Source organism: Vidua chalybeata, chromosome 3, assembly GCF_026979565.1.
Source record: "Vidua chalybeata isolate OUT-0048 chromosome 3, bVidCha1 merged haplotype, whole genome shotgun sequence".
In the NCBI taxonomy this organism is placed as follows: Eukaryota; Metazoa; Chordata; class Aves; order Passeriformes; family Viduidae; genus Vidua; species Vidua chalybeata.
The window spans coordinates 60,352,990-60,367,144 of record NC_071532.1 but is presented as its reverse complement, the minus strand read 5'-3'; the positions used below and the strand labels follow the sequence as shown (position 1 = coordinate 60,367,144).

General features: G+C 36.2%; 1 protein-coding gene across 1 annotated transcript in view; it reads right to left on the bottom strand.

Annotated features, from left to right (window-relative positions):
• PTPRK (protein tyrosine phosphatase receptor type K) overlaps positions 1-14,155 on the bottom strand; it is a 379,785-nt gene that overhangs the window by 91,090 nt on the left and 274,540 nt on the right. Inside the window, exon 8 of the mRNA XM_053938166.1 lies at positions 7-309. Within this exon, the coding sequence (XP_053794141.1) occupies positions 7-309 (303 nt within the window). The remainder of the gene's footprint in view (positions 1-6; positions 310-14,155) is intronic.

Genomic DNA, 14,155 nt, shown 5'->3' with positions numbered 1-14,155 from the left:
ACGTACCATCTTCATCTGTCTGGATAATGGTCTCCTCACTTTCCTTCCTCCCTTCTGGGTTGGTTAAGATCATCTTGAGGCTGACATTTGTGTAGGGAGGCAAATGATCCACAACGTGCTGAGGTGCTTTGGGGTCCATGTCCAAGCAGTCTGCTTTGCTCTCATTGTGTCCACAGAAGTAGTGGTAGCATATAGTGACATTGAAAGTATGGCAACGAGTGATATTGTAACCCAGAGATTCCCAGTCCACAGCGATGTGTCTGGCCTGGATCTCAGCAATCTTCAGTGTTTTTGGTGTTCTCATAGGTTCTAGAAAATAGAGCATAATGAAGAAAATACTGTTAACATTCTTCAGCACTGAATTGTAGCTGGTAGAGAGTGCATTCAGTAATGTGAGAGTAAAGGAAGCACCCAACAAACAGGCAAGTATCATCCTTTGCACAGGAGAAAAAAAAAACACTCCTTGATTTTTTTTTTACTAAATTTCTCTTTGTCCTGTCTTTGCTGGCTTTAATCAGTGATGGAGACAGCAATAGTGAGAAAAAGAATAGTTAATTATCAGTGAGCAATTCAAAGCAATTGAGAATAGAGGCAACAGATGCAAGAAGAGTGACCAAAAAGCCACCCAGCTGTCACTACTGTCTTCCCTTCTTGATTTCCCCCTTACCCTTTTCCTTTTTTTACCTGTGTAAATTAGATAATACATCATAATAGTAAAGACTGAACATTTATTACATCATGATTTATCATGCCACCAAGCAACACTGTATACTAATTATACTAATTACCTTACTAAATTAGCAGTTACAAAAATGATGCAGATATTAATTAGTGTTTATTATTTTAGTAATGAAGTTCTTCATTCAAGAAAAACCCCTTGGAAATAGCACAAAAAATTGCTTTTGGATATTCCCATTGTATCCTTATTCCTTCAAAACCCCAATACCATGATTACTCTGAGCAGGTAATCTCTGACCTGCTCCCCAAGCTCTGCTGCTCTCCCCACATGCATTTCCACCAGCAGAGTACGTGGTGCTCCCCAAGCTGTCATCAATCTTTCACTGTCTCTCTAGTGCATTCATTCCTCATGCAAGAGTAACTTTTATCGTTGAACTTAATTAAAATGATTACACAATGAAAATCATGACCATGTCTGTATATACTAGAGTTTCACTGAAAATATACCCTGCTAGTACACGCTTCCTCACCAGAGAAAATAAAGCGTGTTGTTGATACAGCTTCAGCCTTGTGTCCTTGCTGGTTTAAGGTCAAAACAGTCAAGACTGTACAAGGAAGTGAAATATAGGATTTCTCTCTCTGAGTATAACTGTTCTTTGTAACTCGCATTTATGAGTTCCAACGAGGCAAAAACCAGCCAAAAGCACAGATGGTATATTGAAATAAGGAAATGCGAATCAGTGTAATGTATTCAGCATGCAGTTTGCCAGACAAACTGCAAACATTTAGTTTCAAACATCAAAACAACGGAATTCTAAATATAACATAAAGGTATTCCTAGTAACAGGATGAGTGTTGAGGATTAAAATGTACACCTATTTGTTGCCATGATCTATCCATTTTCATTTTGAACAAGCACATATATTACCTATGCCATTAAGTACTGATTTATCATATATACAGTGAAAAATGTAATTAAATAAGAAGACTTCCTGGGTAGTAGCTCTCTGAACACACTGTGTACTGTAACAATAGAGATTTGAAACTGAAAGATAGCATTGAAAAGGTCCTTGAGAGATAAGAGAATAGAAGAGAAGGAGAAAAAGCAGGGTTTTATAGAGAAAACAGTTCCTGGTGCTTTAGCAAGTAGAGAGAGGTGTGAGGTGGTCATCGAAAGAAAAAAAATGTAGCAACATAGTAGATCTACTGAAGGAGCTGATAAGGGTCTTCAAAGAATGAGTATTCCCTCAGCTACTGCAAGCACTTGGGGAAAAACTGAACACACTCAAGTGCCACAAAGCAAGAGAACTGTTAAGACAAATACATACGTACATATTTATGTATATATATATACAAAATCAGCCCTTTTCTCATATGAATGACAGCGCAAAAGTCATGTATTACTAAGAGTTATACATTAATTTAGAGTTTGAGGCCTAGAAGAGTAAACATCTACACCAAGGAAATGTATTATAGGCTGTTTTCCTCCTGAAATTGAATGATTTTTCTCATTTTAGTAATTTCCTCTTTGTTCTCCTACTCGTTTGTGCCTCCAACCACTGCCACTAGAGATGGAATTCAAACCCGAATTCAAAATTTATTGGAATTAAAAAACCATAACACCTGGTGTCTGACCATGAAGTCTGAAACTATTAATGTTTGAAGCCAACTAATCAGTAACAGAAAACATTTTCATCTTGCATCTCCCATGACAAGATTTAAACTGCATTTACACTACACTGCACAGCACTTCCAAGAGAAGAGAAAAAAAATAAAAGCTTTGTTAAACTTAAAGAAAAATTATTTTACAATTCTATGCAAATTTTACAAATGTGTCACAGCATCAGAGAAGATACTGAAAGCATCCTTTATTCACCTGTCAAAAAGGAAAGAATGAAAGACAGAGTGTGATCTCGCTTTTTCACAACTATTCCCTTCTTTGGCAGAAATTAAACAACTTCTGCAATATTGAGATGGTAATTAAAGTCTGCAGAGTCTCTCAACAGCTTTAGTAAACTCTGCCAACTGTCCCACTGCTCCTAAAACGATGCTTTAAAAACACAGTTTTACTCTTTCTTCTGGGCAATGTTCATCTTGGGAATCTCTAGAGGTAAAGACCAATTGTTTTAAACTACCACACCACAAAGTCTCCATCTGTAACACCTCAGTAAAAAGCAATCTTCAAATAATTGCTTTTCTCAGATAAAGCACTATTGAATTTTTGAGTAGGCTTCCCAAAGATCTCAACCATCTCATTAAGAATAGGTTTGATCTTGATGGGAGCAAATAGTGTTCTTTTTTTTTTTTCCATTTCCCATCACAATTTAGGGTTTGTGTTTCACTGAAACATTTCTTTAGTCCTACAGGGATTTTATTTCAATTAATGCATTCTCATTTCTTGACACTCTTTGAGTACTGCTAATCCAAATAATTCAATTCACGTCTTGTATTCACAGTTTTCTTCCCATCTTTCCTCTTGAAGTCACATCTAGAACTTTTATCCAAAATACAGGGACTTTCAAGCACATGAGTTCTTACTTCTGTGTTGAATTACCCATGTCAAATAGGCACCCTATGATAAAGAGGAAAGAAATAGAATGCCCTCAAAATACCTGCTCAATCCTTCACCTGTCCACTGGAGTGTCAATAATGATGGCAGAAGGCACTTAATATTTTTCAAACATTAATTTAGCAATTACCCCTGTGAGACATGTAAGTGGTGTTAAAACTTTTCTGTGAAGAGAAAGAGGCACAAAAAAGGTTAATAGCTTGCTCAAAGCTACAAAGCAAATTACTGCCAGGGCCACAAGAAAATGGAACCCAGCTGCCAGGTCACTGGCGGCCATCAGATGCCTAGCTGCAGCAATTCAGGGAGCTCATGTACAATGTATGTGCCAATGCTTCCACCCAAATTCTAACTCTAATCCTACACTCCAGTCCTTTTTAAAAAAGGGGTCTGGTGGTTCTTTTTTAAAGGTTTTCTTAGAACAAGTTTGAAAAAGCATAACAGTGCCCAGACACTAATTGAATATCTGAGCATAAGGACACAGTATTTGAAAAACAATAATTTGGCTTATTATTTAGAAAAAATTCTTGATTGAGAGCTTCAAATTTGAATGAAACAGCATTTTTTTTTGTTTTGCATTAAATCTTGTATTTAAAATTTAAATTTTTTGGGAGATGATATTCATAATTTATTTATTTTTTCAAGCTGTTTTCTCCATCAGATAAAAGGCTGGAGGGAGTTCTTCTGTGGTGACAGCAGAAAGTATGCAGGACTTCTGTTGTTGCAGGAAATTCAATATCCTGTGACTGCATCAAGCTCTTAGATATGAACATCCTGACTGGCAGAGTTAGATCTTCAAACAGAAACCCAGCAACAAAGCATATGGAGGATTTGGTGGAGGTGGTGGTGGCAAGGTTGACCTTTAGATTCTCATGAACACCTCTAATGATGACAGGCTCACTTCTGCCAGACCTTGCCTGCCATGGGCTGCTGCTATGACCTCCACCCCATTTCCACCTCTACTTACAGCCAGATTCTCCCTCTGCCCTTTGCTTTTAGCATCTGGCAATACCCATCTCTGTTATCCCACTCCTCCTCACCCCTGCTTTGTGTCTTGGCATACAAATACTACCAAGTGCTCGCTGACTCAGATTTATTATCCAATCTGACTGGTTTTAGCCTCATTGAACCAATTAAAAACAGAGGCATTGAGAGAATATCAAAACAACAGAAAAACCAGAATGATAAGAGATCCGTACATTTGTACAGATTACTAAATTCTTAATCCTTATCCAGAAACAATGCAAAAGAATTACATGCATGTGGCACTCAATCACAACAATTTCTGGATCAAGAAGATTTAACCCAACCTTTTGTGATAAAATAAAGAACATTTTAGTAATTCTCCAAAGCTTAACAATAGAGGGATAGATGGTGAAAGAGACAGAACCTGTTGACCCCATACCACCTCTCAACTGCAGGATGATTTAATAAGACTCTCCAGATAATAGATAAAATGAAATTCAATTTCTTTAGTGCTTGATAAGCAACACGTGATATGACAGGTCAATATCAAGCCTCTTTGTAGAGATTATCTTCGCTTACGCAGAGATGGGAGTGAAAATAAAAATGTTCACAGCTGCAGAAGCAGCAAGGTGAGAGCATGCATTTCCACAGAACCTCTTTTTAATGATAATATGTTTTTGTCTGCTGTCAACCAGAGACAAACAGCTGTCCTGAAAGCTGTGAAAAAAACCCATACAAAGAGGCTAGCAAAGTGTGATATGTGCTCTGCTTTTGCTGCCTTTCCTCAAAAATCCTAAATATTGACTGCAAGACAGTTTAATTTCCATGTACCTGGCAGAGGTAGGAAAATCAGATCTTCTGACAAGCAACCAGAATGCACATTTGTTCATATGAAATGGAAAACAGTTGGACAAATTTTAAAGCACAAACATTTCAGATAAAGATAGCGCTTCTCAAAAACCAGCATATCCTGTCTGTACACTGTCTGTGTATTCAATTCTTTAATTGGGGTTGGCTTTTGGATCCTTCCTCCCCCTTGAACTTTTTCTAGTCTGTCATTACACTGAGGAGCTGACTTCCAATTTCTGCTTTAACCACATTGACTGATATTCATATCAAGTTTAAAAGCAACCCAGGTAGCCTTCATTGGTGACACTGCAGGTGAAAACTAACTGGACTTGGAAGGTGCAATAATGCACAAATTTGTGCATTTGAGGGAACTGAGGAGAGATGTGAGGCCTGTGTTAAATGAAAACTCTCATATATAAAAGCAAATCTATGACAATTGTTTTAAAAGTATAGATAATAACCCTATACTTTAAAGTACACTGTTTCTCACCAAGACTCCTATAATTATCTTGCCTTTTAAAACAAAAACTACGTAGACAAAAAGAAGCCCTTATATTTCTGCCAATATTCTCAGTCTGAACAGCCACTGGAATTCCCCAGATTTTTCTTCTATGAGAATATGAGCCTCCTTGTCCTGTAGCTTCTCCTAACCTGACCAGGGTAACTCTTTCCTCAGCATGCGGAAAATAAAAGAGGATTATTCTAAGATATCACCGTGGTTGCTGCTCCTTTCAGTTCATGCAAGGTCCTATAAAGCCAAAATGTTCCCAAAACTCAAAAGGAAAAAAATGTTATGGTCCTGTTGCTGTGAAGAATTATTCTGAAAGACCCCTGATAAGAACCTGGAAGAAAGGTAAGAGAGAAAAGCTGAAGAAAGCACAACCCACATGGGAATAGCTGTAAGAAGTGCAGTAAGAAAACAGTAAACAAAGGATTCTTGCTTGCTCATTTTGGCTGCATTGCTCTCAATTATTACTTTTGTTATTAGTAAATGATGAATCAGACAGAAAGGATTTTTTAATATAGCTACTAAATTCCTCACATCATAAACTTGGTTAGGACTGCTGAACAGAGAAGTTTATGACTCATTAAAAAGGACCAAACTGGAATTAAATATTTCAAGACACAACCACAGCCTCAGCAAGAACTGTGCACATCAACTATGATCATTTCTGCACTTCTGGGGGTAATATGCTGTTGTCAAAGGAGCAAACTGTAATTAAGTTATGTTATGAACTAAGCTAAAAAAAATCCCTAGGTAAGGTGAGCTGTACTAGAATATCCATGATAAAGCCCCTGAGTTTGAAGGATTATTAATCTACAAGTCCAAGAGAATTTACTTCAGATTAACTCCCAATAACTCCATTATTTAACAATATGATGATAATACAGGAAGATCCTTCAGTAATCCCCAAGATGCCATACATTTCAGTCTGATTTTCATAAACCAGTCTGTATGACAGAATAATTCTTGCCAATTCTATTCAAATTTCTTGTCTGTAACTGGCAGATTTTTGACCATTTCCAAGTAGGGTTAAAGACAGCTTTGAAGTAAAGGCATAAAATAATTATCAGCATTGGCCCCAATTCTTACTACATAGTGATAGTTCATGAACTACTTACCATTAGTCAGGGACTCTCTTCTTCCTACTTAATGTGTATTCCAGCCCAAAACCACACCACATTATATTACCAACTGGATCAATATTGATGGTCCAGGATGATATAAGGCATCAATATGCCCTTTTCATATGTTATTGGAATAAAATACTATTCCACTGTTAGAGTACCTGAACTCCCTCATTCTCAGAACCTACAAAAACCAGGACATCTGTCACATGGATAAATGCAAGTTGGAAAGCTTAACAGAGGTATTTGGTTGTAGGGCTTTTTGTTTGGTTGCATTGATTTTATTTGTTTTGGGTTTTTTTTTTTTTACTGTTGGTTTGTTGGTTTTTTTAAATCTTGTCAAACATCAGCATTTAAGACAGCTGATTTTAGGCAGCCACATTTGAAAGCTCAGCCCTTCAATCTTTTTAAACTTAAAAATATTAATAAATACTGAATACCAAAGTAAGAGAAGTTTATGAAGTTGACAGAAGTAGTACAATTGGAAATCTCTTCTGCAGTCTGACAAGAAAGAAAAAATTAACAGGTACTTATTCCCACAATAAAAATCATAGGGATTGCTGGGCATCTCCCTTCTCAAATGTGTGACACATACATAATGCAAAACAAATATGGATGCAAACATAAAAAGAATTAACTTTTTGTGCATTAGTATGTCCATCTGTTTGTCACGTGAAATATGAACCCAGAATAAATGAAACTATGGTATTTATATGTGTTAGCATTACAGATTTATTTTTGTGCAAACAAAGGTTGTAATGCAATTGCACGAAAATCTATGAGTTTTTTCTCCTTTCACTTCATCTAGTGACTGATTTATTAAGCCGGTTTACAAATTTCTTATTGACCACATACTTCAGGGAGCTGAAGAAAACATCTGAATTATTACTTAGATAATCAGCTCTACTACACTAGTTTCAGTAGCAATAAGGGGATATTCAATATATGTTTAGAACGTATCTTTTTGCATGCAAAACACAGCTGTCCCTGCATCATAGGTGTAGTAAACAGATAAATATAACTGCACTACTGACAAATATTTGCCCATTTTCTCTTGATAGTACATTTATTCTGTTGCCTCCATGCATGATTAACGGTTTAGGTATCCTTAGCATGTAATCAATAGCTGCAAAGTCTTGTATTAGTTTGAGAGATTAGACATCCCTTGATAATAAATTCTGTTGACTTCCCCAGTTTAGCTTAGCTCCAAAAATCCACTTTTTTTTTTCTTTTTTCTTTTTAAATCTGAGTTTAAATCAAAAGTAACTATAGCATCTAGGAGAGGAGAGGAAAAGCTGCCATGTTCTCTTCAATCTCATTCTTCCAAATGAACAAAACCTATCTGATAGCATAAAACACAAATCAGCATGTCAACAAGCATCAGACTGCGAGAGTAAACACAGGGGAAGTCTGATGGTACGAATGCCTAGGAAGCCTGTTCAGGACTACAATTATCAAGTTTAATTCTGTAAACAAATTTACAAAACTGTTAGTGATAAGGGAAAAAGTGAACCTTTGACTTGAAATATCAGTGCATGATTATGTTAAAGCAGAATGGATCATGTAAAACAATAATAGTTATATTATAAAGAATATGTTGTGTATATTTATACACACATGTATACACTTTTTACCCATCTTAACAGTGAACCTAACTATTCACTGCTATGAAGAAAGCATTTACAAACATTTATTTGAACATAAATCGCTATTATTGCTCTAGGTGATATATTGTTAATTTCTCTCCAATACACATTCATAAACATGTTTTTTATGGTTTTGTTTACAAACTATATATTTGGGAGCTTAGGATGTAATGAGTATTAAGCAAAATTACTAAGTTGGAGCAGAGTGAATAAGCTAAACAAGAATTTTCGATGGATAGTGTTAAAGCTTTAGTTCCTTTCTCCTGTATAGAAAAATTTCAGTCCTCCAAGTTAGGAAGCATAAATACCATCACATGAAATAAATGAAAAAATGTGGAATGCAGTCTATAATAAACAAATAGTAAGCACAAGTACTTAGACTGGGAAAAAAGGCCACATTCACCTCTGATAACTAAGAATTGAAAATTGCAGGCAGTACTTATGATGCCCACTTAAAACCTGTATACATATTTGTATGTGTGCATGTACACTTATTGACCTGTGCAGATAAGTTCACTTCCCCACATGCAGGTAAAACATCCATCAAAATTCACCCTATTTGCCTCTTCACACCTACTGAAATGGTCTCAATCCGATTTTGTCCCATTTCCTTTTTGCCTCATCTGGTTCCTGCTGCCCCTGGGGCCTTGGTTGAAACCATCCATCCTCCATCCCACTGCCTGCAACCCACAAAGCCTTGAGTTTCTACCTTGGTCACAGCCCATGAACTAACACATCCAATGTTGTGCTTGTGTGGCAAAACCCAATAACAACTTTGTGTTCCACCTTACTCTAGCCCCTTTCACAAATTCAATAACACAAGACTACATATCACACAATGCATGTTTTGTATAGTGATAGATATCTTTATATAATGCATATGATAAAACTTGGAGGAAACACAGATTTGTTGTTTAAATCCAGAATTAACACAATGCTTCTGCTGTATATATTTTGTCCCATAAGTGGAACAATCCAGGTAATTTAAATGTTGAATGACAACACCTGTAGCTTCTATTGTACAGAAAAGTTTTCTCTAAGCAGTTGGAAATTTATTTAATTAATTGTCTTCATTTTTTCCATTGGCTCATACAAATTTAAAAACACAAGTTGATAGTATAAGCAAGTTTATTTTCTTCAGGGAAAAAATACAGATGCAAAGAAGAATTGCTCTAACACTAAAATTTTGAATAAGATCAGAAACCATTTTCAATGGTATGTAGAATTCTAAAAATGCTGGTAAGAAGCCATGGGGAAAATTCTTTTCTAGGCTGGCTACTTGTCTACTGTGAAATGGTACCATTTTTGAATTTCAATGAAATTTTATTACTTAAGTCACACGCCTAAGTTTGACTAAACATGACTAAGAAAACTCCTTAATCTATTGGTCAATCACAACTGCCAAGTGACTACCACAACTTAATACTTGTACCTGTATGAATAATCTTCTTAATACCTTAATTTGATATTTCTTTACAGATATTTTAAACAACCTTCTGTGCATTTTAAGTGTCCCAATTTCAATTCAACTGTCCCTTGATGTGATGTACCAGTGAGAAAAAATTGCATTCTTGTGTCAGCAGGCAAAGCACTGTCCATGATTTGCTAATGGAACAGTCATGACAATTTCATTAGAAGACACAGCCCTAAGTTGATAATTTCCAGAGAGGAGCCTTTTTTTCTGAAAAGTTCTTCAAAACTTTCTTATCAGAAAGGGAAAGGATAATAAGGAATATTTCCTTTTCATATTGTCTTGCTGTCTGGGCAAAATTGACATGGTATCAACTCTCCTAATACCATGGGGCTGCAAAAGTTTGCAAGGTTATTTTGGGAAATGGGACGGAATCCTGCAAACCTTTTGCTCCTGAAGCTGCTTCAACATAAGCAGGGCTCTGCAGAAGTGAGCTCATAAGCATCTCTTAGCCACTGTGAAAGAGCGTCCTCGCAAAAAGAACATAAAAGCAATGAAAAGGCCTTGCTGACAGAGGCACTAGCAACCTGGGGAAGTGTTTTCTAAAATAGGTCATGAAATTCAAATAATACTTTTCCATTTAGCTGCATAAAATTCTCTCAAGAAATTGCCCTGTTGCTTTACTTTCAGCCATTTAGTATTCTACCAAGCTGTTCTTTCCTGTCTAAGCAGAAACTTGGAAAACATAAAATAATTTACCTACAGTAAAAGAAAGTAATGTATTTTAGAAACAATTTTCTCTTTGCAAACTTCCTCTGAACACTTCTGGCTTATTCATTAACAAAAACGTTAATGAAAAATGATCCTAGAGAATTTTCTGTCTATAGTAAAGGTGGACGAGTTGTAACACAAAAAGGTGGTAAACCCAGCAAATAAAGGCATTCCTAGATGCTGTGGATAATAACTTACTGTCCTTTCAAAATCAGGTGATTTTATAAAAAGTTATTAGTAAATGAGCAAACTATTTTACTTTATAAAGAACTGATGGTGTTGCTAAATGCAAACAAAACAAATCTACTTTTGACTCACATGCAAATGTAAAAGATCAGCTCTGCTTGCAGGAGTCATCACCATTTACTACGTGCTTTCTTGCTCTAGATACCCATTTAGAGAGTTATTTACTTCAAGCTGTCAATCGTATTCAATAATTTTCCCACATTCTAACTTTCAAAAAGATATTGTACTAGAACAGTTGTCTTGGCTTCACTGTTACAGCAAAGCATGTGCCAATGTGCTCCCTCAACCAGCTCTACTGCAGCAGTCACCCAAGAGAGTGTCAATCATGCCTGCTGAGTAAGTGGAGCATTAAATTATTTTTTTATGCCTGTGTAGTACATGCTGAATCACTGTCATCATACCCTCACAACAGAATGCAAGGAAGGAAAGGCAGCCAATTAGCCAAGTCAAGGCCGCACAGGCAAATGCAGTATTAATTTGGAAGTGCAGGCTAATTGCTGGATACCAGCATTATACTGTCACTTAAACCAGATTTATTGCTGAGTCTAATATATGTTTAAAAATAAGTAGAAGAACAATCCCTTTCTCTCACCTTATTACTGAAAGATTTAAAAATTCCCCTGGGTATCTGCCAGGATTTGTTTGTTTTTTTGGGGGTTTTTTTTTGGCACCCCATTTTACTGGTAACCTTTTGGAGATCAACATAACAAGCACACATGCAATCTACTACCATCCCCTCTTGTCACCACTATCAAGCCGCTAGCTCATAACCCTTATCAAAAACCATAATAATTTGCAGAATTAAGCATCTACAGAATGCCTAAAAATAGAAAAATGCCTAAAAAAATCTAAAATTCTTCAGAATTTGTTTAAAGTTTTTTATGACTAGCAATGGAGGTTTTGGGATTTTTTCCCAGCTTTTTGAGCTAATTCTATTCATATCCATATCCATTAATATGAGCTTGTGATGCCAGCCTTATTCTCCTACTGGCCATATTCTCCATAACCACCTTCTTCCCCTCTCCTTGATTTGAACCTTGGAAGTTATGGCTGCTCTTGCCTTCCAAATCTCCCTTGCTACTTTAATATTCAGGCAAAAATACAATATTACTATTAACTTGAGCTGAAACAAGGACATGTGCTAACAGTCAAAAAAAACCCCAACCATCAAAAAACAGCAAGCATGTTTGCCTTTCCCAGCAGCCCTTCACATGTTGCTTTTGACTTGGATATCTGGAAGGCAGATTAAATCATGGCACCATAGAACAGTTCAGCTTGGAGGGGACCTCAGATGGTCATATAACTCCATCTCCTCCTCAAGGCAATTGTATCAGATTGCTCAGGAACTGGTCCAGTCTATTTCTGGATATCCCCAATGAGGTAAATTCTACATTCTCTCAGGACAATAGCTATGGCAGATGGAGGGGAGATATGAATGTGACTTCAAGGCTTGAGCTGATATCCAAATATTTGGTGAAAAGCAGAGAATTCCACAATTCCCTAAGAAAGCATCAGATTTTTTTTTTCTTTTTTGATCTTGCTTCACAGTATCTGGTACTGGCCTCTGTTAGATGGCAAGGCTCTTCACTCATATTTCACCAAGCTTCACTTTGACACACAAGTTTACAGTTCACAGAATACAAGAAGCATCTTTTCCTATTAAAAATATTATTTTAAACTGCAGTATTTAAGATAAATGTGCAAAATAAAGTTGAACAGAAGAATTCAGTTCTCCTCTTTGCAAACCACATGACTGTGGTACTTAGGGCTGAGGTTTTTATGGTAGACTTGGCAGTGTTAGGTTTATGGTAGGACTTGAGCAGCTTAAAAGACTTTTTCAATCTAAATGATTCTATGCTTTTATACTAGAGAACAGAGAAAATCACTGTACTTTAATCTGCATATTTTACACCACTATTTAAAGATATTTGGCAAGGGGCAGACATCTAAACAAAATGAGTTGGGGTTATCCTGTTTAATAATCCTTAGGTTATCATACATATCTACTAGAAATTTGTTTATGGATGTTTTGTTTTGTTTATTTAGAGGGTTTGGTCAGATTTTACTTCTACTGAACATTATAATAGAACCCAAGAACAGAAGTCAGTCATCATAAGTGCGCAGTGATGCATCTAAGTGCATTGCCTTTACTTCTTAATCAAATTATAAGAAAGATGGAAAAGGCCAACAGTTATATGAATGTACATGGCATAGAAGCCCATTTTAACATCTAGGAAAAAATCAGGTACGCTGGAGTCATAAGAAATTGGCTAATATCATTTTGTGAGCTGTGCTGACATTGCAATCACCAGTATGATTAATGAAATTTATGCTTTCAGTCTTTTTCTCACAGCTATACTACCATGGTAGTGCAGTACTTTTTCAACATTATGACAAAATGACTAATCTCTATTAATTGGTTTTGAGCAAAGGCTTTATACAGAGACTGAAGAGAGCAACAGAATACACTATGTTCACAGCTAAGCATTTAAATCAAGCCATTTGCTGAGAGGGTGAACTTGTTTACCTAATATTGAGGTCTATCTATCATCAGGTATTTCTGCCAGGGCTGCAGGACTGGCTTATCCCAGTGACACATAGTCTTCAGGAAAGGGGGCCATATACTCTGAAAAGAGAGAACTCCAAGCCCAGCTCATAAATGGTTTCACCACAGCCATAGAAATTTCCAAGCAAAGAATGTAATCCATGTTCTACTTGCAGCTTGGCTCCTGAGGAATGCGTCCCTCAAGTAACAGTTCCAGTAGGCATTCAACCCAAAGGACAACAGACTGCTTGTCTTCTTTTGGACACAAACACTACTGCCTAATTAAGCAGTGTGTATAAAATGAAATTTCCTTCGGTTGCTGGGGAGTTTGGCAAGAGGTTTTTTTTTTTTTCCCAAGCTGCTCTCCATTTAAATTCAGATGTTTTGTTTCTAGACTCAAAAATTCTCAAAAAAGGAAATTTATTTGAAATGTCTGGTTGATTTCTTTATTGTTGCTGGCTCTGAAGTCTCATTCTTGCTTAGCTATTTTGATTAGGCCATGACTGAGTTTCTTACTAGGAAAATTGCTATCTCTCTTAGAAAGGATTCAAAACACTATGAGCTGGTTTTAATTCTTTTAAACAGAATTAACAGATCCTTCCTAAATATAAAATATTGGAAGAGGAAGTTATCTACAGATTTGTAAGAAATTAATTTAAATTTCATAGTCCACAGAAAAAACAGCTTTGTCTTTAATAGAACTGGGTTGGAAAGAAAGCTTTATGCAACCTGCTGTTTTACAAGCCTCATTATAACAATCAGCATTTGGCATTTGAGAAGGACATTTAATAAAACCAAAAGATACAAGATTATATTGACAGCAAAATCATACTGACTCCTTGTAAAAG